At 43.6% G+C, this 26,313-nt stretch overlaps 1 protein-coding gene across 2 annotated transcripts in view; it reads right to left on the bottom strand.

Annotated features, from left to right (window-relative positions):
- The window catches only part of NSUN2 (NOP2/Sun RNA methyltransferase 2), a 1,231,765-nt gene that overhangs the window by 659,231 nt on the left and 546,221 nt on the right, over positions 1–26,313 (bottom strand). For both annotated transcript variants that reach the window (XM_044065403.1, XM_044065402.1), the window contains exon 11: positions 25,961–26,091. In XM_044065403.1, coding sequence (XP_043921338.1) covers positions 25,961–26,091 — 131 coding nt within the window. The remainder of the gene's footprint in view (positions 1–25,960; positions 26,092–26,313) is intronic.

A 26,313-nucleotide genomic window follows, 5' to 3' on the forward strand; every position in this document is an offset into this window, starting at 1 on the left:
GCTTTATTATACACCTTTAGACCTGCCTCTAAGACCCCGATTCTCAGCTCTCTGCTTCAAAGAAACCTGACAGGTTCTGTAAGGTTCCTGAGGATTGTCAATTCCTATTTAGGTGTCCTTCTGCTGACCCTGCTGTGGTGTGTCTCCTCTGACAAGCCTTCTAAGCTTTTGCCCTCTTCCTAGCTTCTTCCTTTGGAAAAAGAGTAGGGCAATTTAGAGGATTAGAACAAAAGTCTACACTGCTTCTACTTCGGCCTTCGGGCCATTAGTTACCAAACCCACATGACCAGATATGCTCTGGCCTTGATTGCCCAGGCTTGTCAGGTTATTTCTGACCTCCCTGATTCTAAATGAAAGTCTTCTGCTGTATCTATTTTGGGTTCTTCCTCTCAGTTGGCTCGCTACTCTATCAAATGCAGCTATGATCCTGCTGATGCCTCTTCCAGAGCTGCTGTCGTTGGTTGGTCGTGAGGCATTACTCTGCTTTGTCTGCAGTCATAACCTGAAGACATTAAGGCTAAGTTGCTGGATGCTCCTTTGGATAATAAGAATGCCTTTGGGACTGCTGTTGCTGCTATGTTTAAGTCTCTTGAAGAAAAAGGTAAAGCTTTCAAAACCTTAAACATATTTGTGTGTCCCCTATCTCTATGTTCCAGAGTAATTATCCTATTAGGCCTGCTTTTGTTCGCAGGCAGCCTTGTTAGGCCACTAAAGGCAAGAAGGGTGGTAGGCGAGCTCCTCTTAGAAAGTCTTCTCAGGCTCCTGTGGTTCAGAAGCCTTCTTTTTCTGACAAGTTTGCTTCACTTTTACATTCCCCCCCCCCCTTGCTCAACACCTTTCTCAAGATTCCTTCTGTTTGGATGCTTTATCAACAAACCCCATTTCCTCTGTTGCTGCCCCAGACTTTTTTGGTGTCCTGGGATCTGAAGGATGCTTACCTGCATATTCCTATTCACTCTCTTTTCAGGAAGCTTTTATGATCTGATGTTATCCATTTCTTTATTCATCACTTCTGGGTCTTGGATATGATGTCTGATCTGGCACTTCTAGAGCAGATTCAAGGCTTGAGCTCCTCCCACCCCCATAATCCCTTTCTAACTCTCAGATCTTGTTTGCCACATTTTTCTACAGAAGTGATTCCTGGCTCACAGTGTTGGTTAGAGAATTTCCTTTGAATGTTTCAAGTTGAGTGCTTTCATTTTTGTTTTCTATGTAGTTTAGCCTTTTCTCTTTCTCCCCTCCCTTTTTTAGCTCACGTACAGCTTTAGGCTTTTATTTCTTTTGCTCTCCCTTCCTTTTTGTTGCTTGGCACCTTTTTTCGGTTAGTTTCTTTTCCTTCAGCTTAGTTTTAAGGGCTATTGGGGGTTGTTCTGTGTTTTGCTCAACTGGAGGGATAAAAATCATTTTTTGATGTGAAGTGCATGCTAAGGAGGAAATACAAAAGTTTGTCCAACAAAAAGTCAGCTGTGAAATAGAGATTCTGCTTCTTGTTCTTCTGGTAATAAAAAACACAAGAGAGTGTACCTCTGAAACCTTTTCTACTGTTTCAACAGAAAATGCTGGACAGAAGGAAGGGAACATAAGAATTTACTAGAAGAATCAAGAGTACACTGGAAATGAAGCAGAGACAGGATTTGGGAGATGGAGATGAACAATAAAACCAGTAATTTAATATGGGATTACAATGCAACAATTTTTTGTGAAATATGACAAATAAGAAAATCTGGAAATATTGGACGTTTCCAGAATTTGTTGCACTTGTGGGGGACTCTAAGGTATATGTCCTACTTCAAGTCATTGATGTTTGGAAAATTGCTTTGGGGAAGGGAAGAGAGGGGAGAAAGTTAACTGTAAGCAAAGAAAATAAGTTATGTACTCACCATAATGCTCCATGTGAGTTGTTCCATCTCGCCTTCATTCTTCACTGATGAGTTCGGAGCCGATCCATCAGCTCCGACATGGCCATTAGCAAAGCTCAAGGTTTACCAGTAACTCAAGACCAAGCCCTGTATCCCATGATGCACTGCTGGAATTACCTCAGATCTTGTTTGCTGCATGTACCATATCCCTGTAAGAGAACTACTCTCCCAAGAGAGGAAGAAGGATTGAATAACCAGGATGAGACCTGCCACTAGATCAACTATCAGCCAGGTGGGGGATGGCGGGAGGGACGCAAGAATGAATGTGAGATGGAACAACTCACATGGAACATTATGGTGAGTACATAACTTCTTAATGTGAAGTTGTTCAATCTCGCCGTTCATTCTTCACTGATGGGTAGCGTCCCTAGCACCCTCAATCTCGGGTGGCTAACGGGAGTACATTCTTCAAAACCATAGACCCAAAGGAAGCCCTGTTCCTGGAGGCCTTATTAACTTTGTAATGAGTGATAAAGATATGAGATTTAGACCAAGTGGCTGCAGCACAAATTTTATCAAAGGTCAATTTGGCTTGAAATGCAGATGATGTAGAGACTGCCCTGGTAGAATGAGCTTTAATCTCATGTAGTAAGGGCATATTAGCAGCTGAATAAACAAAGGTAATACAATCAGATAGCCATTTTGAAAGCATTGTTTTAACCACTGGTCTACCTTTTCTGGCTTCAGAGAATGATACAAAGAGCTGGTATGATTTTTCTGACATCTTTTGTTCTGTCCAAATAATATCTGAGCTGTCTGTGAACATCAAGTTTGTGCAGCATGTAATCAAGGTTATTGGAATGGTTAGGGAAGAAGACTGGCAACTCAATGACTTGGTTGATATTAGATTCCAAACAAACTTTGGGCAAAAAGGAGGGGTTTGTCCTAAGAGATACTCTATCAGCATGAAAAATCAAATAAGGAGGGCTAATAGATAAGGCTTGAAGTTCTGACACTCTGCGGGCGGAAGTAATAGCCAACAGAAATATGGTTTTCCAAGTTAAGAACTTAGGGTCACAAGATGATGCTGGTTCAAATGGGGGAAGAATTATACGTGATAGCACAAAGTTTAGGTTTCAAGGAGAATAAGGAGTTTTCACTGGAGGCCTCATGTGAAAGGTTTCTTTGAAAAAGGCCTTGGACAACTTGTGGGACATTCTGTTTAGCCCGTCCACTCGGAGATGAAAGTTAAATATAGCAGCCAACTGGACCCAAACTGTAGCAGCTGCAGCTCCTTTATTAAAAATCATAGTCAAGAATTCTAAAATGGACATCAAAGGGGCTTGATATGGATCAATGGTTCTGCTTAGAAGCCCATATGGAAAATCTCTTCTACTTACCAAGATATAATCTTCTGGTGGACAGCTTATGGGAAGACAAGAGGATCTGCCTAGTCTCAGAAAGATCATGAAGCCTGGCTATGAGGGGAACTGGAGCAGCCAAGCTGTGAGCTTCAGTGACTGCAATGAAGGATGGAGGTCCCCCGACAGAGGTGTCAGAAGGTCTGGAACTGGGTCCAGAATCTATGGATCCTCAAACAGAAGATGAAGGGATTGGAATGAATTCATAGAGGAGACCCAGGGGCCAATCGTGTACGAGTGCATCTCTCAGGGGTTCTCCCAGAGGGGGAATCGGGGCAAAGTACCTCCTGCATTTCATGTTGATGTGACTGGCAAAAAGATTGCAGCAAGGCTGCCCATTTGCAGAAAATCATGTCCGCAATCTCTTGCTTGAGGGACCACTCATGCGGCAACAAAATTGCCCTGCTCAGTTTGTCTGCTATCACGTTGGATCTCCCTGGGATGTGCATTTCCAACAGAAAGCGCTGGGAGGAGACAGCCCACTGCCAAACTCTGAGGGCTTCTCGGCAAAGGGGGTAAGACTTGGTCCTGCCTTGCTTGTTCAAGTACCAGACTACTGACATGTTGCCTGTCTGTATTGCAATCATCCCTAGAGGAAGAGAGTCCTGAAAGTACTGCAACGCCAGAAGTACTGCTCTCATCTCCAGAACATTGATATGCATGTGTGACTTGATCTGTCCATGTGCCTTGGGCAGTCTTTCCCTGAAAATGACACCCCCACCCTATCAGGGAAGCGTCCGTGGTCACAGTGGCTACTGGAGGGGGCAGTACAAAGGGGTGTCCTATGGTTATATGAAGAGATGTCAACCACCACTGGAGAACTCTCTTGCAAGAGTTTATAATTAAAATCATATGACTCATTGGAAGTTCCTGATAGGACCATTGGGTGAACAGTAGCCATTGAAGAATCCGCATAAGCATCCTTGCGAATGGTATGGCCAAGATCGTTGCAGCCATCAAACCTAACACTTTTAAGACTTCTGCGGCTGGTGCTCTCTCCTTCGACAATAATGAACTGACATGCTGGCGAAGACCCTCTCAATTGGTAGTCATAAAGTGGTGGTTGAGGTGTCTAACTCTGCCTCTATAAAGACGATATGCTGCGATGGCGACGAGGCAGATTTTTCTGAGTTGACTGTAATGCCTAAGTGATAGAGTGCCAGAGTGCATTCCCTTGCCTGAATCAGGTGATGCCTGGTGGTGGAGGTAAGGAGCCAGTCGTCTAGGTACGGAAACACCCGGAATCCTAGACGCCTCAGATGACCCGTGACCACTGCCATGCATTTGGTAAACACTCTGGGGGCTATAGTGAGACCAAAGGGCAGGGCTCAAAATTGATAATGATTGGCTCCAGCCAGAAACGCAGATATCTGGATGGCCTGGCCATTTTTATGTGGTAGCATGCATCCTTGAGATCTATCAAGCACATCCAACTGTCTCTCCCTAAAAAGGGAAGTATAGACTGTAGCGTGACCATCTGGAGCTTCTCTTTCTTTACAAATTGGTTGAGTCTGCTGAGGCCCAAAATACGCCTCCAGTCCCCTGTTTTCTTTGGAACCAAAAAGAATCTTGAGTAAGTTCCAGATCTTATTTGGTCTGCTGGGACTGGCTGGATGACTTTTTTTCTAGCAACTTGTGGACCACTATGGTTGCTTGCTCCCTGTAACTGGGTGGAACGTCTGGGATTATCCTTGGGGGCATGGGTGGGGTGAAGAACGGTATGAAATACCCTCTGGAAATAATACTCTGTACCGAGCTGTTGTTATATCTTAACAGGCGTCTGGGTACAAAGATAAGCAACCCCCCCGACTGCCTCCAGAGCAGGACAGTCGGGTCTCCCTTCAGGAGCGCTGATAGGGTTGACCATAGAAGTGATTTCTGTCACCCTGGTGTTGCGGACCCCCTCTGCCGCAAGGGCGGCATCTTCCATTGTTACCCCCTCCTCTGCCCCTCGAGGGGGTTGACCACGTGTGTCCTGAAAGGCTCCTTGGGCTTTTCGGAACCACATTTTCCCTCCCAGTTACCCTTTGGGGTAAGGCCGAGTAGGGGTGGAAAAACGGACTCCAACGGCAGACGGAGTCTTTCCTCCTGCTCACACCTGGTGAAAGTTTTTCACTTTGGGCCCAAAGAGAAATGAGCCATCAAAAGGGGTGTTGACAAATGAAGACTTAAAGGGCTCCGCGAAGGAACACATGCGCATCTTCTTAGAACTCCTGTACCTGCTGCCTTACTCGTCCCATCAGCTGCATAGGATATAACACGCATGGATGAGTTCAAGATGGAATTTAGGGTAGCAAGCTGGGCGGCAACTCTGTCAGAAGCCCCTGCAGCTACAGCACCCTGAAGAGCATCTCCCAACTCCTTAAGGAGATCTCTTTGCAGTTTGGTGAAGTGGGTCAAACAGTTCAGGGATTGGAGTGTAAAAGTTGCTGAATTAAACATGCATTTCCCATATCGATCTATGATCCTGGACTCTGTTAGGAGGATGATTCGACAAGGAAGTCTCAGACATTTCCTTCTTGGTGGCCACCACCACCATGGCATCAACAGGGACGCCCTTGGACAAAAAGTCCTTATCTACGGAGGCAGAAATGAACTTGTTAAGCTTCCGAGGAACAGGTTCCATGGACTCCGGTGACTCCCACGCCCTCAGAGAGACCAGCTGCATGAGCTCATTGAAGGGCGGAGACACCTAAGAGGTGGAAGGTTAAGACCTGAAAGCCTTTGCGAGAACTGACTCGTCCTCAGTAGGGCTTCTGGACTCCCAATCACCCCTCTACCTAAAGATCTCTAGTATCTCTGCAAATGAGATATCCTCAGAGAGGGATCGTGGGGACCCTTCTGACTCATCCAAGTCAGTGTCAGATGTCAACAACTCCTGTGGGAATTCCAAGAGTCTCCTCTTACACAATCTCTTCCTGGGGACCTCCTCAGTGGAAGCCTCTGGGGAGGTCTCGGAAGAGCAAGTGGTGCCCTGTGGGGCTACCTGAGGCTCAGGGTCTCTACGCTTGGCCTGGACGATGGAGGCGGAAGCGGACACAGGTGCTTTGGGGGACGAAGAGGCCAGACCTGGTGTCAAGGATGTCTCTGGGGGACAAGGCTGTCCTCATGGCTTCAAAAGCATCACAGCTCCAATGAAAAGGAGTCGACAGACCTGAAGGAACCGCCAGCCTCTCCCACACAGAGGCCGTGGGCTCCGGGCTGGAGGTAGGAGCCGAGCTCATCCGAGCCGAGGCCCCTGAGAGGAACAGTCAGCAACGACAAGTTGGTGAGACTATCCTCCCCGGACCAGACAGGAGAGTGTCAAGCCCCTGGAGTCCCCGGTTGGCGCAGAGGACGTCAAGAGTAGATGGAACCGATGACACCAGAGCAGGTCTCGGCTCCTTCCGGCTCTGAAGATCCAGTATGGCTCAGAGGAGGAGCAGTCAAATCCGAGATGGTGGTCTTCAGTTCCGACACTGGGGTTGGAGCCGGCAACAATTTAGCAAGGTCTGGTGCCCGTAAGCGCTTCTGCACCAATTGGTCCATATACAAATCTGAGAGGCTGAAAGAAGACCTAGAGGAGTGCACTGAAGGTGCAGACTGAAGGAGTGGAGATACAGGTCTCTCAGAGACCGGCTCCAAAACTGTGGGCCGGCTCCGAAATGAAGAGACACTCGGCTCTGAGGGCTGTGGAGATGAAGTCCCGAAATCCTCCACTTTCTGACTTTTTCGACTCTTTAGATGCCTTGAAGTCTGCTGAGGATTTTGAAGATTTAGAGTACTTGCTGGCCCCATCCTGGTCAGTCAAAGCTTCAGCAGAAAGATGATTCAGCAAACCTCGATCCACAAGTTTTCTTTTCCTCTCTAAAAGAAACCTTGAAAAAAAGGAATGGCAAATGCTGCAGGACTCCTACAAATGCACCACACCTAAACAATACACGCACTGAACGTGCCCATCAGTAAGAGACATCTTTTGCCGGCAGTCTGGACATTTTTTTTAATCCAGACTTTGGGTGATTGTCTTTTTCCTCAGCCATATTAATAATGAACTTTAGGCTCAACAATTACACAGACTAAATACAGCCTAAAGGTTATATCACAAACCACACAGCCTAACACAGCCTAAAAGTTATGTCACAACTACCCTTAGGCTCAAGATAACATGTCTAAATATCAAACATACTAACAATGGCCCGGAGAAAAAAGGGCCAACACTATGTAATATATATATATATATATATATATATATATATATATATATATATATATATATATATACACACAACTGCACACTATCTATTTATACTATCAATGCAAGAACTATGGTAATAGAAAAATACACACACTCTGAATAACTAGGCCAAACACGAGGCCACTACAACTATACTAAATAATCAAGCACCAAGGGAATAAGTCTAAAACAGACAACTACAGGAGCTAATATGAAACTAACCTAACTAGAAATAGAAAAAAAGTAATGAAATAACTTGCAAAGTGATTTGTATATCAAAAAAGGATCAAGCGAACTAGAACCACTGAGATCTGTACTGCGGCAAACTAGATCTGAGGCAATTCCAGCAGTGCATCATGGGATAAGGGGCTTGGTCTTGATCTACTGGTAAACCTTGAGCTTTGCTAATGGCCGCATCGGAGCTGATTGATCAGCTCCGAATCCATTAGTGAAGAATGAACGGCGAGATTGAACAACTTCACATCATTTTTTTCTTAATAGTACTATTTTTGTGGTGTATGGTTTTCTTTACATGCTAAAGTTTTCTCAGTTATTCTTAAGTGTAATGGGGATTGTAAATAGGTGCTGCTGTCCTTTTTTTTCTTTTTTCTCACTTCTCTCTCTCTCTTCTTGTTCAGTGTCAAGAAATGTAGGCACTGCAATGTAAAAAAAATAAACCAAAAAATAAGCACCCTGGTAGTCAGTCTGCAGTCCGTTTTATTGTATAAAAAATCAGTTAAGCGCTTTCATCAAACACAGTTGACTTCATCAAAACAAAGGCCTTTTCTTAAAGAGCAGTTTAAATAGGTTTAAAACATAATTGGTTAAAAAAACAGCCAATAAAAACCATTAAATTAGCATAAATCATGAATATTAATATTTAAAATATTTAAAATAATCAGAGTAGGAAAAACCATTAAGTCAATATTATTCACTGTCATATTAGTAAAACAATAAAACAAATGAAGGGACTTAGACTTGTCCTACTTTTTCTTTTAATACTGGCAGGATAGTCAATTAATCATTTAACCCTGGATGTACATTTGCAGCCAACCTTAACTGCCACAACAGCTCTTTTGTACACAATACATTTTTCCAATCTTCCCTTCTTGAATCTACTTGCGCAGTATCCAGAATAGCAAACTTAAACCCAGAAAAACCTTCACACTGTAAACTATGTCTAAACAGGGCATTAGTTTCTCTTTTTTTTTTACATCATATAGATGCTCATATATTCTGGATTTATGAAGCCTCCCAGTCTTTCCAACATAAAATGAAATGCAGGCATTACAAGCCTGGTTAAAAGAGCATGACAAAATGTGCTTTTTTCATTCTTGCATGGGGGAATGACTGGATTAAGGACCTTAGACTGATTTAGTAACAAATTTTAAGAGAAAGCAAGTAAATGAAAAAGAAAAAGAAGTTATGTATTCACCATAACAGTCCATCTGAGTAGTTGTACTTCATTTGTATTCAACCTGTGGGCAACAGATCCTTACTGGATCCATCACGACCGCATTTCCAGCATCTGCTCCGAGCTCCTGCCCTTACTCATAATAACCACCGTCTCCTTCCTTCCTTCAGATAACCTAATAATAGCTTGCCACAACTGGTAACTCGACAATCCTGAGCCCAAGTATGACTAAGAACATTCCTGATGTAACCATCTCCATATACGGTCAGTATCACAGTGACAAGGTAGGGGGACGGAGGGGGGGGGGACAGTTGAAGACAAATGAAGTAAAACTACTCAGATGGAACATTATGGTGAGTACATAACTTCTTTACCTGAAGTAGTTGACTTCATTTGGTCTTCAGCCTGTGGGACAGAGTCCCCAGCTACCAACCACCTGGGTGACCTTCATGGAAGTACATTCAGCACAGCAGAGTCAAATGAAATGAAGGTATGAGATGAGGACCAAGTAGCTGCAGAACAGATATCATTCAGCAAAACCCTGGACCAGAAAGCAGCCGAAGAAGCCATAGACCTAGTCAAATGTGCCTTTACCTGCCCTGGATGGGAAATTCCCTTAGCAGAATATGCTCGAATAATGCATTGCGAAATCCAACAAGCAACTGTTACTTTGGAAATTGGTTTACCTAAAAAGGTTTGGTATAAGAAACAAATAAGTGATATGATTTACGAAAGGTTTTCGTCTTGTGTAAGTAAAATCTAAACTGTCCATGCACATCCGGCAAATGTAATTTGTATTCCTCCCTTGTTTTGAAAATTAGGGAAAAAACTGGAAGACTGATATTCGCTTCTGTTTCTACTTTAGGAAGAAAGGACGGGTTGGTACTCAAGGATACACCATCTTTGTGAAAGATTATATAAGGAACCTTCGTGGATAAGGCTTGAAGTTTCGGCACCCTCTTGACAGAAATAACCAAACACGCAGTCTTCCAAGACAAAAATTGTAAATCTACAGAAGCTGCAGGTTCGAAGGGGGGGGGGGGGGACTAAAGCCTGAAGTACCAAAGTAAGATCCCACGGGGGCATATGATCCTTCACCGGGGGTCTAAGAAGAAAGGTACCTTTAAGGAAGTTCTTACAAAGTTTAGAAGCAAAGGATGCTTTCCCCCCACATGAAAGTTGGAAATAGCTGCCAACTGCACTTTGACCATGGAGGAATTGGCATCCTGCTGAAAACTTCCTGCTGAAAACTTCCTGCCAAAAACTCAAACTGCAGACACAGGGGCAGTAAAAGGGTCTAACACATGCTGCGAAGCCCATATGGAAAAACGTTTCCGCTTGCTACGATAAACCTTTCTAGTGGAAGACTTGTGAGCTGTCAGCAGAATAGTCTTAACTGGGGGATGATAAACTTGGAGTCCTAACAATCATGGGAACTGGAGCAGCCAAGCAGTGAGCTTCAGACTGTCCAGGTCTGGGTGAGGAATCCCTAAGGGATGAGAAATAAGATCCGGAACTGAACCCAACGTCCACGGTGGAACTACTATGCGAGACCATAGGGAGGGGAACCAGACTTGGCGCGGCCAGAAGGGGGCAATGACTATCACAGTGCTCCCCAGCCTGTGAGCTTTCTGAAGAAACTTTGAAATGAGTGGTAGTGGGGGATAAGCATACAGAAGACCGGGAGGCCAAGTATGGACCAGTGAGTCACTGGGGGCTTCCCCCTAAGGGGGGGTTCAGAGCGAAGAACTCGCTGCATTTCGCATTGGAAGGACATGCGAAAAGATCGCAAAAAGGACAACCCCACTTTAGAAGGATCTGTTCTGCCACTGAAGGATTCAGAGACCACTCGTAAGGCATTAGAATACACCTGCTGAGCCTGTCCGCGAGAATGTTGGACCACCCCGGGATGTGTGCTGCCATCAGAAAACGGCCAGTAGAGATCGCCCATTCCCACACTCTCATGGCTTTGTGACATAAGGGATAAGATCTGGTTCCCCCTGTTTGCTGATGTACCAGACTACCAACATTGTCGTCTGAACTACAACTGTCCCTAGAGGGAGACGGGCATGAAGGGCCTGCAACACAAGAAGGGCTGCCCTCATCTCCAGGACACTGATATGCAAGCTGGTATGGTCTCGGCTGGTAATGACGTGCCTTGGACCATTCTTCCCGAGCAATGCCCCCCAACCCACCCTAGCTGGGAGGCATCCGTGGTCACCATGGGTTTGGGAAAGGATGGAATAAAAGTGCGTCCCCTGAATAGATCGGGGGACTGAATCCACCACCAAAGAGAGTCCCTGCATACACGGGAGATTCGACCGGGATATGACAATGGCAGATCCAACAAGGTCCATTGAACAGCAAGCGTCCACTGGAGAATCCGCATGTGAAGGCACGCTAAGGGTAATAGATCGATCGTGGCCGCCATAGTCCCCGATGCCCTCAGTACTCTTTCTGCAGTCAGAATGCAGGCTTGAAGAACGTACAGAACATGCAATCTGAGACTGCATATCCTGTCTGGGGTGAGGAAACTTTCATTTGGATCATGTCCAACCGAACCCCAATGAAGTCTAACATCTGAACAGGGGCCAGTGATGACTTGCTGAAATTGATGGCGATGCCCACTCTTTTTGCTAGCAAGAGGAAATGGTCCCTGGCTTGGCAAAGTAGATGCTTGGAAGGGGCAGTGAGGAGCCAGTCGTCCAGATAAGGGAAGGCCTGAATACCCTGAAGCCTCAGGTGAGCTGCTACTACTGCCACAAACTTATTGAACAACCTGGGGGTTCTGGTGAGACCAAAGGGAAGGACTCTGAACTGATAATGACTGGCTCCTAACCGAAAGTGTAGAAACCTCCACGGGTGCCTGTCCATCTTGACTTGATAGTATGTGTCCTGGAGGTCAATCGAGCACATCCAATCATTTACATACAGAAGGCAGGATGGACTGAAGGGTGACCATGCAGTATTTCACCTTGGCTACTGACAGGTTCAAGGTGAAAAGATCCAGAATGGGTCTTAAGTCCCCCATTTTCTTTGGCACTAAAAAGAGCCTGAAATAAATGCCTGATCTGGAACGGTCTTGAGGGACAGGCTGGATGACTCGTTTCCCTAGCAGCTTTTCTATATTTATACAGCTTCCTCCCTTTGTGTGGGTGGAACATCCGAAAGGTGCTTTGGTGATCATGGTGGTTCAGTGAATGGGATGGAATATCTGCTGGATATAATCTGCAATACCAAACGATCTGTTGTTACGGACTCCCATGCCGCTGGTTGAAGTGATAGTCAACCCCAGACTGCCTCCAGAGATGAGCAGTCGGGCAGCCCTTCAGGGCTGCTACCCAGGTTTGTCAAAGAAAGGTTCTCGGGACCCGAAATTTCTTGGACCCCCTCTGTCCCTAGGGCAGCGTCTATCATAACCCCCTCTGCCTCTGGGGGGAGGCAGGTCCTGAGTTTCCCAGGAAAACACCGGAGACTTTTGGAACCGCATCTTCTTCGTCCCTTACTGATTTCTTGAGGAGGATCTTTGAGGAGAGGAGAAGCGGATCCAGATAGCAGACAGCGTCTTCCCATCCTTCTCGGTCTGGACCAATGTCTTTTTGACTGACTTTCCAAAAAGGGAAGAACTGTCATAACGGGCATTTGTAAAAGACGCCTTGAAGGGTTCCGAGAATTGACAAAGCTGAAGCCAGGCATGGTGGCTAATGGCAATGCCAGTACCGGGACAGTGGCCATCCGAGCGGGTAATGTCTTTTTATCCCCTGCCAACATGGACTCAGCTATCTCCTTGACCAAGTCCCGCTGCAGTCGAATGACATGTGCCATGTAGTTCAACACTCCTACATAGGTCACTGAAGCATACACCCACTTCCCAAAATGGTCCATTGCTCTTGACTCTCGGTCAGGGGGATAAACAGTACAGCTCTCCTGCGCGAGCTCTTTCTTGGTGGCAGCTGCCACAACTATAGCATCCACGGGGATCCCTTGTTCCAGTCAGGGGTATAAACAGTACAGCTCTCCTGCGCAAGCTCTTTCTTGGTGGTGGCTGCCACAACCATAGTATCCATGGGGATCCCTTGTTCCAGTAAGCCCTGTCTGAAGGGGGACTAAAGCACTTTATATCTGGGCACTTAGGGATAGGCTCCATGGTGTCCGGTTCCTTCCATGCCCAAGATGTTATGAGATCCACCACAGGATCCATGGGAGGGGACACCCAAGAAGTAGATGGGCCTGTGCCGAATGCCTCCAGGAACACTGATTCATCTGAGTACAGTTTTTGGGCAGATCACCCCCCACCCCTAGCAGAGGAGTTACATGATGTCTCCAAAGGAAACATCCTTGGGTGGGGTGACCATGGGGAACCTTCTCTTTCCTCCAAATCAGTGTCTTTGGTAAGGGACTTTAGTGGGGAGTCCAGGTGCCTCCTTTTACATGTTCGTTTGTGAGAAACCTCCTCAGTGGTACTTTCTGGGGAGGACTCGCAAACCTCCTACTACTCCTTTGGGGTAGCTTCCTAAGGCAAAATGGGGACAGACAATCCCCGAGATGACAAGATGGTCGGGACTGCACCCAAAGCAGAGGGAGTCGGGACGGAGTCAGAGGACGAGATGGTCAAGGGTCTCGATAACACAGAGAGAACCCTCTGCCCCACAAAGGCTGAAGGGGAATCGACCTCCTGGGAAATACTGGTTAGAACCATTCCCTTCTGACCTGACAGGGGAGTCAGTGCCGAGACACCAAGGAAAGTACTGCGCTCCGAAAGGCTCGGAGCCGACAGTAATCCCTCGGATCCCACCCAGAGACTACAGCTCCGAGATCTCCAATCAGACATGCTCAAGGCAATGGCTGGCATCGCGGTAGAAGGTACCGTCAGCGCTGACCCCCTGACCCCAAGGGTCCTTGGATCCAGGGTCTCCAAAACAGCAGGTCAGAATGGAGAAGTTATTGGTGTAAAAAAGAACTGCAAGCTTCCCCCTCCAGAGGGAAAGGGTGCCGGCAAGACCCACAACTGGATTTGTGTGCAGATAAATCTCCACATCATCTTGCCCATCTCCGCTTCACTGAGGCTCTGGGTTAAGCGGGAGGATGACACCACAGAAACTGGTAGAGAATGCCGATGGGGGGAGACCTAACTGGCAACCTGGCCTGCGATTCCTCTGGCTCAGGGGAGAACCTTGGAGACTGAAGCCGGGGATATCCGGGCATAGTTGAGTCCTAACTTTGGCTGGAGGGCCAGCTGGGGCCGAGCAGTCTGCAGACAGCTTCTGCGGCGGGTCTCTCTTGATCTTCTCCCCTTCCCTGGACCTCTTGGCAGGAGTTTGAGTCCCAGAGGCCAGGGAAGAGAAAAAGATGCAGCTGCTGTCCCTGAAGAGGGGGGCACAGGAGCTACCATCCCGAGGAGGGAAGTAGTCCTTTTAGGATCAATTTGTCCCTCCTATCCTTCAGTGCTCTGAGATTGAACCCAGCACAGACCGGACCGGAGGTGTGAAGGTGTGCTGCGCCCAGGCACACTACACACAGAGTGTGGCCATCAGCTGGGGAAAGCTTATGACCACACTCTGTGCACTTCCTGAATCCTAATTTAGGGAGTTCAGACATCCCTAAATAGGTCAGGCACACTCCCACAGGCACACAAAAGGAGATAGGCCGAAAGGAAAAAAAGAGAAGGAAGAATTTTTTTACCAACTGTAGAGGATAGAAAGCAAGAGAGAAGCTTTAAGAAAGGTAGAAAAAAAGGTCAAAAAGATAAAAAAATAGCACTTACACTACCCACTATACGCCTAGAGCTCAGACCATGCTGCTTGCTTTGCCAGCAGCAAACGAGATCTGAAGGAAGGAAGGAGACCGGGGCATTATGGGTAAGGGGAGGAGCTTGGAGCTCGGATCAGATGCTGGAAATGCGACCGTTATGCATCAGATACGGATCCATAACCCACAAGTTAAAGACCAAATGAAGTCAACTACTTCAGATTATTGAATAGTATGAGGCTTTTTTTTTTAGCAAATGAATGCATGCTTAGTAGCAATTCTGTATTTGGCCCTCATGTCTCCATGGAGACAATCTGATAAAGAGAAACTGGTTACAGTCTGGGGCAGTGACCGGCTGGGGGAAAAAAAAAACAAAAAGAAAAGAGAAACTGACTAGGAGATAAAATGTTCTCTGAAAGCATTTGGGGGCTGTCAAAGCTGGGACAGATATAAAGATAAGACAAAACCAGTTAGCACTTAAAGAAGCACAGGCTGCACCATGTGTCTTGGCATGGATAATCTTTCATTTAGGTTAACTCAAGTCTGTGAATCTGGCTGTCAGTTTGGGACATTTGTTCTTATTGGGAGGGTACAACTTCAATATTTGAAGATGTATATAGTTGTGTGTGTTAGCATTAAATTAACAAGTTTTGGGGGGGGAATTTTTTGTTTTGTTTAACGGCTTTCAATAAAACAAAAAGTTTTGTTAAGATGTGACATTGGCTCAAATGGATAGGACAAGAAACAACTATACAAAAGATCAACCTGCCCAACAGTGGATGCATGTAACACAAAAACTGGAACTAACATTTAACAAAATAGAGGTTATACATAAAAGGCAGGAATAACAACCTTCTAAAGCAATGATTCTTTCTGTAATGTCTTTAAATGTCAATGGTCTCACAGATAAATACAAAAAAAGAATAGTGATCTACATTAAAAAATGTAGAGTATAAATATTCATGTTACAGGAGACTCGCATGGAAAGAATGAACGTGTGAATTTGATAAAGGTTTTCAGGATGGTTATTCAGCAGAATATCTGGGACAAAGAAAGAGAGGAGTACTTACATTAATTGCAAGAGGAGCTCCAGTAGTGAAAGAGGATAAAAATATAATGGCAGATTTGTAGTGCTAAGGCACTACTGGCAAGGGAGGAGGATTACATTGAAATGTATTTATATTCCACCTAAAACTGTTACAATAGAGCTTAAGAAAACTGTGGGAAAAATAATCAGTTTTCAGCAAGGAATATTACTTACAGGTGGGGAATGGGATTTGATTTGCAGGAGTGAAGGTGTACCTGGGGATCTAAAAGGGGAAGTACAATAAAGGAGGATAGATTTTTGAAGAAATTTATGAAAATATTTGACGTGGAAGATGTGAACTCAGTAACAGGAGTTTGGGGTGATTTACATTATTATTCCCCAAAACATAAAAACTGGGCTAGGCTAGACAGAATTTAAATTTCACAAGAACATGCGCATTTAATTCAGGGTCTTAATACACACCCAATAACTGTTTAAGATTATGCACCAATATAGTAACTAAAATAAAAACACAGGGTAATGAAATAAAAATGAAACCCTGGTGCTTTCCCACCCATCTGTTGGAAAGAAACAAATTTAAGGAATGGGTAGTGGAGATTATTCAGGGGCTATTTGAGAGGATAGAAATTACTTCTGAAAATAATAGCTAGGGAGTGGGATAAAGTTAAGGTGGAATAGGTTGGAAATAAAAGAAAGGGAGCTATGGTTAAGAAGTAACAAGAATTATTTAGAGGAACTGACAAATATTAAGGGATTGCAAAATAGAGGGAATCTCACAGAACAAGAGGAGGATCAACTGCAGAATGCTAAACAGAAGATAAGAGATTGCCTCTATAATATACACGTATTTAGAAAGATTGTTAACCAACTGACTTTTGATAACAACACTAGAGCAGAAAAACTTTTAGCACAATGACTCAGGCAAGAGAAAGAAGAAAGGGTTGTCTCCAAGGTTAGGGAGCCTATAACAAGGAAGGTAACAAGAGGTCCTGCAGATGTATTACAAATATTTTATAGGTTCATAGGTAGGTACTAGGCTATCGGCCCAAGGGCTTATGTAAGCCTAGCCAACAAGGTTCCCTGGCTTACGCCACCCAAGAAAGTTATTTTCCTGTGCCACTGTCAAGCAGAGACACAGAAGTGATCCCCGGGGTGTATTTCCTATTTCCCATCCACTCATCAAGATTGTTCTTGAAGAGTGCTAATGAAGAACTTTGCTTGACATAGACGGGTAGCCTGTTCGAGTATGAGAAGTCTCTGGGACAGGAATCTATCACTCCAGCGTGTCCTATTTATTGTGGTGACAAGGTTTAGGTCCTTAGAGCGTGTAGCTCGGAGGGATTGGGATTTCTTTAGGTGTAGCATGTCCAACAGCTCTGGGTATGACATAGCTTTATATGTTAGGCAGAGATCACCTCGGAGTAGATGATATGCTACGGAGTAAAGCTGGAGTTTTTTGAGGCAGTCAGTGTACGGCATTTGTTTGAGGCCAGTAATCCTCTTTGTGAGGTACTTCTGCAGCCTTTCCAGCTGCTGCAGATGTCTTGTGAGGTACATTCCAAAAGGGGCGTTGTACTCTATAATGGGTCTAATGAATGTCTAGTAGAGGGGAACAATGACCTCTTTTTTCCTGGATGAGAACCCTTTTATGATGAGGTGTGCCATGTAGAAGGACTTCTGTGGCTATGTGACTATCAAAGGAGAGACTACTGTCCACCTGGGTCCCAAGGTCTCTTATCACACATTTGGTGTTAAGTAGATTGCTGCCTATGTGGTAGTTCATGGGTACAGAGTTTTTACCAAAGGGGATGACACTGCACTTTTTGGCATTGAGCTTGTCTCTGACACCAGGCATCTGTCTCAGCGAGGCCCTTGTGTAGGATGTCTACATCATTTGGGGACTTGACTATGGCTCCTAGTTTGCAGTCATCTGCAAACTTCGTTAGCCAGAGGCCTTCTGTGTTAGCCTGTACTTCAGAGAAGTAGATACCAAACAGGAGAGGTCCCATGACGGAACCCTGTGGTACTCCACTAGTCACTGCTTTGAGGTCAGACTTGAAGTCTGCAACTTTTACAGTGTGGGTTCTGTCAGTGAGCCAGTTGGCAACTCATCTGGTGACGTAGGGATTTATACCTAGTTTAGTGAGTTTAGCTATAATTCCAGAATGGGGGATGGGGTCGAAAGCCTTGGCGAGGTCAAGGCAGGCTGTGTGAACCACCTTACCCTCATCTACGGCTTTGGTGACTGCCTCAAAGAAGTCAATCAGGTTCAGGAGGCATGATCTGCATTTCACAAACCGGAACTGGGTTGGATCCAGAGTTTGGAGGTTACCAATGTCTTTGTTTTTGAGTTCCATGAGGATACATTCCATGGCCTTGCAGACCAGGCTCGTCAGGATAATAGGTAGATAGTTCCCGGGATCAGTGGTGGCTCCCCCTTTGTGGAGTGGGATAACTGTTGCTGTGCGCCATTCAGCAGGCACAAAGCCTGACACAACGCTATAATTGGAAATATTGGAATATTTTGGAAATCCTATGAAAGTCTGAATAAAGCTGAGACATATAGATATTAAGAAAAGATACAAATGGAAATGTTTATGGAAGAATTAAATATCCCAAGGTTAGAGGCAGACGAGGCTCAATTACTTATGGTTAGGGCAGGAGGAGATGAGATAAAAATTGTGATGTATAAATCTACAGGAAAGTCCTCGGGAACAAATGGTCTTCCTGTGGAAGAGTGGAAGCTAGGAAGAAATAAACTGATAAAGAGACAAAAGGTTTTGTTTAACAGTACTTTAAAAAGAGGAGAAATACCAACATCCTAGAAGAAAAGCAGTGGTAGCTAAAATACCTAAAGATGGTAAAGATCCATCAGATCCACCTTCACACAGGCTCATTTCAATACTAAACCATGAATATAAAAGTGTTCATGTCTATAATGGCTAAAAGAATGGCAAAAGTAATGCCAAAATTGATAGATATGGATCAATGTGGTTTTGTGGAGGGGAGGCAAATATTCGGCAACATTAACAAAACGCTGATAATTCGGAGGGAAGTAGAATGTAAGAAAACACCATTGTTGTTGGTGGGTCTTTATGCAGCAAAAGCATTTGACAGAGTAAACTGAGACTTTATGAGCAAGGCAATGGAAACATTTGCATTTCCTGAAAAAAATATAAAACTAATTAGGAGATATGCCTGATCGGAGACAACAATTAAAGTGGGTGGGGTGCTCTCTGATAAGCTCTGCTTGAGCAAAGGAACCAGACAGGGTTGTCCTCTGTCCCCTTTGTTATTTGCATTATATTTAGTATCAATGCGAAGAAAATAAGGGAATCAGAAATTCAAGGATATAACTGGTATGGCAGAGAAAAAAAAGCTGGCTGTATTTGAAGATGATATTTTATACCTGACAAAACCAAAGAGAAATGACAGTGTTGTGGAACTTTTTGAGACGCTTTCAAATCTTTTCAGGATAAAAAATTAATGAAACTAAAGCAGAGACAATAGAGGTAAATTATGCACCCACATATGAACAGTTCAGCAATATTCATATATATAGAGACATGACAAACTGAAGGATCTAGAAGTATGGATTAAAAATGATTCTGGTGTGGCAGCCAAGGATATGTGGGAAGATACTAAACAAAAGATAATACAAAAAATTAGAAAATAGAAGCTTTGCTATATGAACATGGTAAGATAAAAGCAGTTAAAAGTTTTTAGTCCCATTAATCTTATACACAGGTCAGGCATATTTTTATCAACCAGAGGAGAAGTTGTGGATAGGAACTAACAAAGTTGAAGGACTTTCATCTGGGATGAAAAGATGTTAAGAGTGGAGTGGGATAAGATAATCATCTCTAGAAGAAAAGGGCGGATTGGGATTACCTGATTTGAAGGGGTATTTCAGAGTTATACAGTTAAGGCTCCTATACATAGCACAAGCAGAAAACTATAATTCACAGTGGAACAGGATGATGATGAAACTGGGGGGAAGCACAAGAGAGACTGGAACTTTGGATGCAGGCCTCTAAGGAGAATGACAATCATATAGAACACTATATCTATAAAGTAGCAGAAAGTATCTTAAGAACTAAAAAAAATTACAAGGCACTGCCAAGAACCAGCAACGGAGAGCGGTAGATGATCCAACCACAAAAACTTTATTATACAAAAACTAAAAATAAAATGCCTTAACTAAATCACAGAGTTTCATGTCCTACTATCTTGGACTTTTTCAGACTGAGCCACCAATCATATTGCAAAGTCAATTAAAAAACAAACAAATGTACTAAAAACTCAGTTCCATTTAAAGAGTTGCTCTGCAGACATGCAAAAATAGCATAATAAACTTCATGTTAAAAAATAAACTGTGTAAAAGTAAAGGTCTCTACATCAATCTTAAAAATAATAAAATCTTTCTACCTGTATTGAAATTGAACATACATACATTTTGGAGGAAACTATTTATTTTACTGGTTTATTTGTGTTCTTGCATCTGAAGAGGTCCACGATTGTAGGACGAAAAATTTGACTAGTTAAGGCATTCTACTTTTATTTTTAGCTTAGGTATAATAACGTTTGTGTGGCTGGATTACCTACAGCTCTCCATTGTGGTTCTCGGAGTGCCTTGTGATTTTTTTTCTGGTCGCAACAGTCTTTCCCATTGTTTCTTGGTGGGCACTGGTTTTCTTCCTTTTTTTTTTTTTTGTGTTTACATATCTATCTTAAGAACTAAGCCAACACGGGAATGGAAAAAGGAGATTCTGCTGACATGGATGACTGCAATTAGGGATATAGACAATAGGCAAGAGTACGCTGGAATTTACTGGAGAAAACTGGCAAAGCAACCAAGGAACTGGGAGCAAATAACTCGAGAGGGAAAGATTTCAGGACAGGACGATGCCAAGAATTTATCTGGACTGCTAGTTTGAGATTGCCCTATCAAGGATTAATATTAAGAGTACAGGCAAACAAAGAAATAGAGGTCCTAAATGAAAGACCAGCACTGTTAGAGTTTTTAGTAGAATCTAGAACAGAAACTGCCATTAAAAAAGGAATAATTAGTAGAGTACATAAAATATTGCATGATAACAATTAGAATCAATCAGAGGAGATAAGAAAGGATTGGGAAGAGAGACTGGATAAGCAATTCACAAAGAAACAATGGGAGGATATACATAGGTCTCCCAAATATGCAACCAAATCTAGAAGATTTAGGATTTTTGCTTGGATACGTTTACACAGATATTTTTATACCCCAAGGAAACTCCAGAGAAATTTTCTTCAGGTAAACATCAAATGTTGGAGGTGCGATGGGGAAGAAAGACGTAACTGGGAACATATTTCCTGGGAGTGCAGTGAGTTGGCAGAATTTAAGGATTCCCTGTGGGATACATTGTCAGAGATGCTAGGTGAGCAGATTGGTGTGATGAGAGAGATGATTCTTCTGAGCTATAATACAGAATCGGAATTTCCTACACATGGTAAGGCCTTGCTGTGTCTAATAATGGTGGCTGCCAAAAAACAATTACTAGAAAATGTAAATCAAAATCTAAACCAACTATACTAGAAGTAGTGAATATTGTAACAGAGATAAAACAACTGGAATTGAGATCTTTAGAAAACGGTAGGAGCAAACTACATAAGAATAAAATGGGAACTATGGGAATAGTACGTACAGGGAAGGAATGAGGTTTAAAAGCATGCAGGACTTAAATGAGCTATGTAATGTATGACTGAAAATGATTGGGAAGATTATAAGTGATATATAATGTTTGCAACTGGGAGTGTGTTATAATATAAAATGCTTACAACTAGGATTGCGTCAATGTGCTTTGTTTTCATTTATATAAATGTAAGAGTGCCTATGTTGTAAGCAATGGTTTAATAAAGATGTTTCTAGTTTAAAGCACTGGAATAGCCAGTGTTGAGGACAGCTCATGCTGTAGGCACTAATGTAGGGGTGAACTGGATCTGGGCCAAGGAAGATCTACAGGAGGAAGAGAAGCTGTCAAAATCTAATTAACCAAATCTTGCATGGACAGTACAAACTGAGAAATTCTCTCCACATTTGCAATTAAGGGGAGAGGGGATGATCCCAAACTTCATCTGGATTTTATGGAAGGATCTCAAAAGCTGGTCCAAATCAATGTCTTAAATACTCTTCAAAGACCTCGCAGAACTAGACAAAAGCCTTACACGATGGCTTCCTGGGCCCAGGTACAGAGAAGGCAAATTCCAGGGTCCTAAAAGGAGATTCATAGTCTCAAAGAAGGATGGTTCCAGAGAGGACTGTGCACAGGCAATAAGGTGAATGGGGGGGGGAGCGGGTCCTGCTCAAGACTAGAGCCACCGAAAGCCTGGGTCTCAGAATAATCTAGTCTACCAAAGCCATCAGATCCAAAGGAAGGACCTGTGTTGTCTCTGTAGATGAGGGCAGAATGGCACAGAAGTGGCACAGACTCTGAAGCATGAAAAGCCACCAGAGCAGCCAAAGAAATTGGGGTCTTCAGATTCAGGGCAATCTGAGGGGGGAGGAATCTATACCTTCTACTTCTAGTAAACTTCCTCCCTGGACTTTTGTTTTTCACTTTTTTCTTTCACCTTTTCTCTTTCTTTCTCTCCCTCTGGTCTCTTAGTCAGAGCGTTATCACCCTCCTCCTTTTCTGTTTTTTCTTTGGGGACGGAAAAGACAATGAAGTGGCAGGAGAGTCAGGCAATAACCTCTTCAAAACCAGTGTGGTCCTTCTAGCTGCAAGGGCCCAGGAACGAAGGACCAAACATGCCTGACAATCTCCATCAAGACAGATGACTACCAGACATACCACACACTTGTTAAGAGTCTTGAGGGGGATGTTTGTGGCCACAGACCAGGCACTTCTTGAAATCTGAAGACTTCCACATTTGAAAAGGTGCAGCGCACAGCAAAAACCTTAATTAACTCTAACAATAAACACCAATAACAACACTAAGAAACACTCCAAAGGACACGGAATCTACACTATTCAAAGAATTTCTACAACAGTGAAAAAAGTTCATCACTTACACTAAATACTACTAACAGTAAGAAGAGAGGAGGAAAAAAAGAAAAACTCTTAAAAAAATCCTAAGAATAGAAGCAAAATGTTGATTAGTTAACTGGACCTTTTGGAGAAGCTACTAGCACATAGAGTGGCAAATGAGATCTGAGGAGTAGTACGCTCTCAGGGCATTATGGTAGTGAAGGTGGAGCTTTGGAAATAAGGATTCAATCAGATCTGAGAAATCCACAGGCTAAGACAGCCACAAAAAATATTAACTGGTCCATTCTCCTGCAAAGTTTTAGCCCTCAACACCCAAATCCTTAGTGAAGACTACAGGCATTACGGAAGGCCCAAATGTCAACATTCTTTATGAGAAGTGATGTGTGATTCTCCTTTGTGAGGCCCTAGTAATGGAAAGGCAAAATACATTCATTATACCCAGTTAAAACATCCAGTCCAAGCCCTTGGAGTAATGTCAAAATATCCTGCTAACAGGGATGGCCGAGTTCTCTGTTGAGGTCAGTCCCTAAACTGCAGCCTGTATCCCATAATTTACAACGTGTTACATACATTTGCTCAAGGTAATTCTAGCCCACTATTGTAGAAGGCAGCAAAATGATCCCCCACCTTAGTATTTAGACTGGTGGAGGGATGAAAGTCCTCTTCCTGTCCTCATACTGTCATTTCTTCATTTGCATCACTTTTCTGCTTTTAAGTTGCTTACCCTTACCTTGACTCCAGTAATAAAGTCCTTGTTCATATGCACTGTTTCTACTATATTTAGGATTCATAGGGCAAAACAGATGTCTCACCTACTCCACAATCTTCCTTCTGACCTCCATGTTTTTTAAATGTTCTATGCCTAAGGACCAAAAAGCAAATCCTTACGTAAGGGTGCATTAAACAGCTGCAGCTTTACATACCTGGACAGTGGCTGAGCCCTTAGCCAGTCCCTTAGCCAGTAGTGTCTTCTAATAAATGACCACAGCTGTAAAGAGCTTTGTTCTTCAATAAACAAAGAAGCTTTTTAATTGTTATCCTGTACATCCCATAATTCTGTAAATGTTGCTTTAGGACATTTGTCTGGTATTTCATTAAGTTGGTCTGACAGTTCAATGCCCTGAATACCACGGTTGCCGAAACATACACCATTTTATCAAATCTATCCCGTAACATACTCCCATCATCATTACCTCGAAGAATCAGAGCATCTCCCTTTGTAAACTTAATAAACCTTATTGGGATCTTTAATAGTTTTTGTAAAGAAAAACTTGTAATGGTGCTGTATTCTGCAGAAGCATTCAGACTTCCTGGGGACAGGGGACTGGGAATGTGGATCCAGGGAGGTAAACATCCAAGAAGGCTTCCTGTACCAAAAGGATAGCTATAAGGTTTCGTACATTCTAGCCCTGGGAAATTTACAACTCTTTTTCTGGGAGGTGTTGTAACTTCGCCACGAGAAGTAATTCCTCACAAGGGAAAAGGTATCCCCAAATGGTAAATCCTTTGGTGGTAAATCAGAGGCCAGAGTGTCTTCACAGTTTGTGTCACAGGATTTTGGGGAGGACATTTGAAAATTATTTATCCGGATCCTTCTTCTCATCCTCAGTCATACAGGAGTCATAGTGTCTCACTCTCTTTTTGCTTTGGACTCTTCACAGAGGATAGGCTGGCTTCTGGCTGCAGGCACTGTAAGACCTGACAAACCATGAGTGAGCCAGCTTAGCTCAGCCTTGGGAAGGAGGTAACCATCATAAAGCAAAACCTTCAGTTTGGCAGAAGCTTGTCCCTCTCGTATCTCGATCTTAGCATAAAGTGCAGCAGCCAGAGATCTCTGAACTAGAGAGAAGGCACATCCCAGAGTTTCAACTTCCTAGCAGCTTGTCTGCCTTCCTCTACAATAACTAAAGAGATGCCACTTCACCCCTTGCATTAACACACGATATACCATTCAGAAGCCAATGGCTGACCATCAAATGCCACCATCTCCAATCCTCATTCACTGGGTCTACTGGCCATGTCCTGGCCTCTTAACAATGCTACTGCAGCAAGTCTGGACAGCCTCCCTACCCAAGGATGGGCAAGTCAGCGTCGGCCACTCATTTCCACCCTCACTCACCGTTAGTCAAACACAGGTCACCTGGGGTGCTGTAAGACTGTATACTTCTGCACCGCTGGGCCATACAGGAAGTGCAGAGTGTTAATGGTGTAGCAGCTTCCAGAGTCATCTCACCAGAGGCCTCACATGCTGCTAATGTCAGAGACAGACTGCTTGAGTGCCTCAGGAGAGATCCTCAGACCTAGAGTCCCTTGATAAATGAAAGGATAACAGGGTCCATGTGAACTTCTTCAGGCCTCATTTTTCTGTTCTTTTCTTTTTGAGGAGGATGTCAAAGCTGCCTAACTTGTTGTGGGTCAACAGACACAGTGGATTTACCATGCATGGCTGCCCACTTCTTTTCTGTCACATTACCTTGAAGGGCCTCATACAGGTTAAGGGTCTTAGGCCCAAATCCCTGGCAAATTGCACAGTATCAAAAAAGTCTGTGCAGAATCTGATATTTGAACATATCCTTATTGACCCTATCTGGGCGGGCATACCCCTCATGTTCATATTAGACCTTCACTACCCCAACATGTAAATAAAAATAATCCAAAGTAATGCTCTGTGGAAACACCGTGTTTACAAAAGACGAATGAAATAAAGGATCCCTAGAGGGGTATTGATGTGCCTTGCCTCTCAGTTACAAATCTAGACTGACAAAAAAACTAAAAAAACCAGCCTAGACGTGGGAGACAGGTACCCAGCTCTAACAATCTGGCCAAATATTCAAACTGAGGCTGCATCAGAGTTACCTACATTGATAAATGCACAATGATCCACATGAACACCACCTGTGGATTTTTTTGCCTTGGTAACAATATGATAGACCCAGTAACACGACCTTGAGAAAACAGCTAAAGACTCAACTATTTTCTAAAGTATAAAGTAGCACTTGATTTTTTACCAAATGCAGTTTTAACTGTTGAAACTTATTTACAATTTTTATTTAGCAATGCACTTCAAGTCTTATGCTTACGGTGAAGAACAAGCAAGACTGCTAGCAATCTATCCATGTACTTGCTCTTTGGAATTTTGTAAAGTCAGGGTAACACATTACAATACTATTTAAAATTCAGCAGTCAGAATTGCCTCTGGAAATGGACTACGCCATAATGACTCACTTACCACCTCTCTATATTCAAGGCTTTTAATTTTTCTTGGTCTTTTAGTGGAAACATTGTAGGCCGAATCTGTGTGTGTCTACTAGTTGGCACTTCTGACCAATCTGAGTACCACTGGCCTTCTTTGGTCATAACCTATAATAAAGATGAGATGTTAAACAGAAAGGAATACTTTTCCTTTATGGCTAGCCCATAAGGGCTACTGAGAATCACACTGCTTAGAAGGGAAAATACCAAAACAAAAGTATACACACAGTGCATGCTCAAACAATTAAGCTAAAAGCAAACTGCAAAAATTTATTAAGAAGGGGAACTCCTGAGACAAATACACAAATCATACCCTCCACATCATTCTCT

Source organism: Protopterus annectens, chromosome 3.part0 (assembly GCF_019279795.1).
Source record: "Protopterus annectens isolate FY-2018-M chromosome 3.part0, PAN1.0, whole genome shotgun sequence".
NCBI classification, from domain to species: domain Eukaryota; kingdom Metazoa; phylum Chordata; order Ceratodontiformes; family Protopteridae; genus Protopterus; species Protopterus annectens.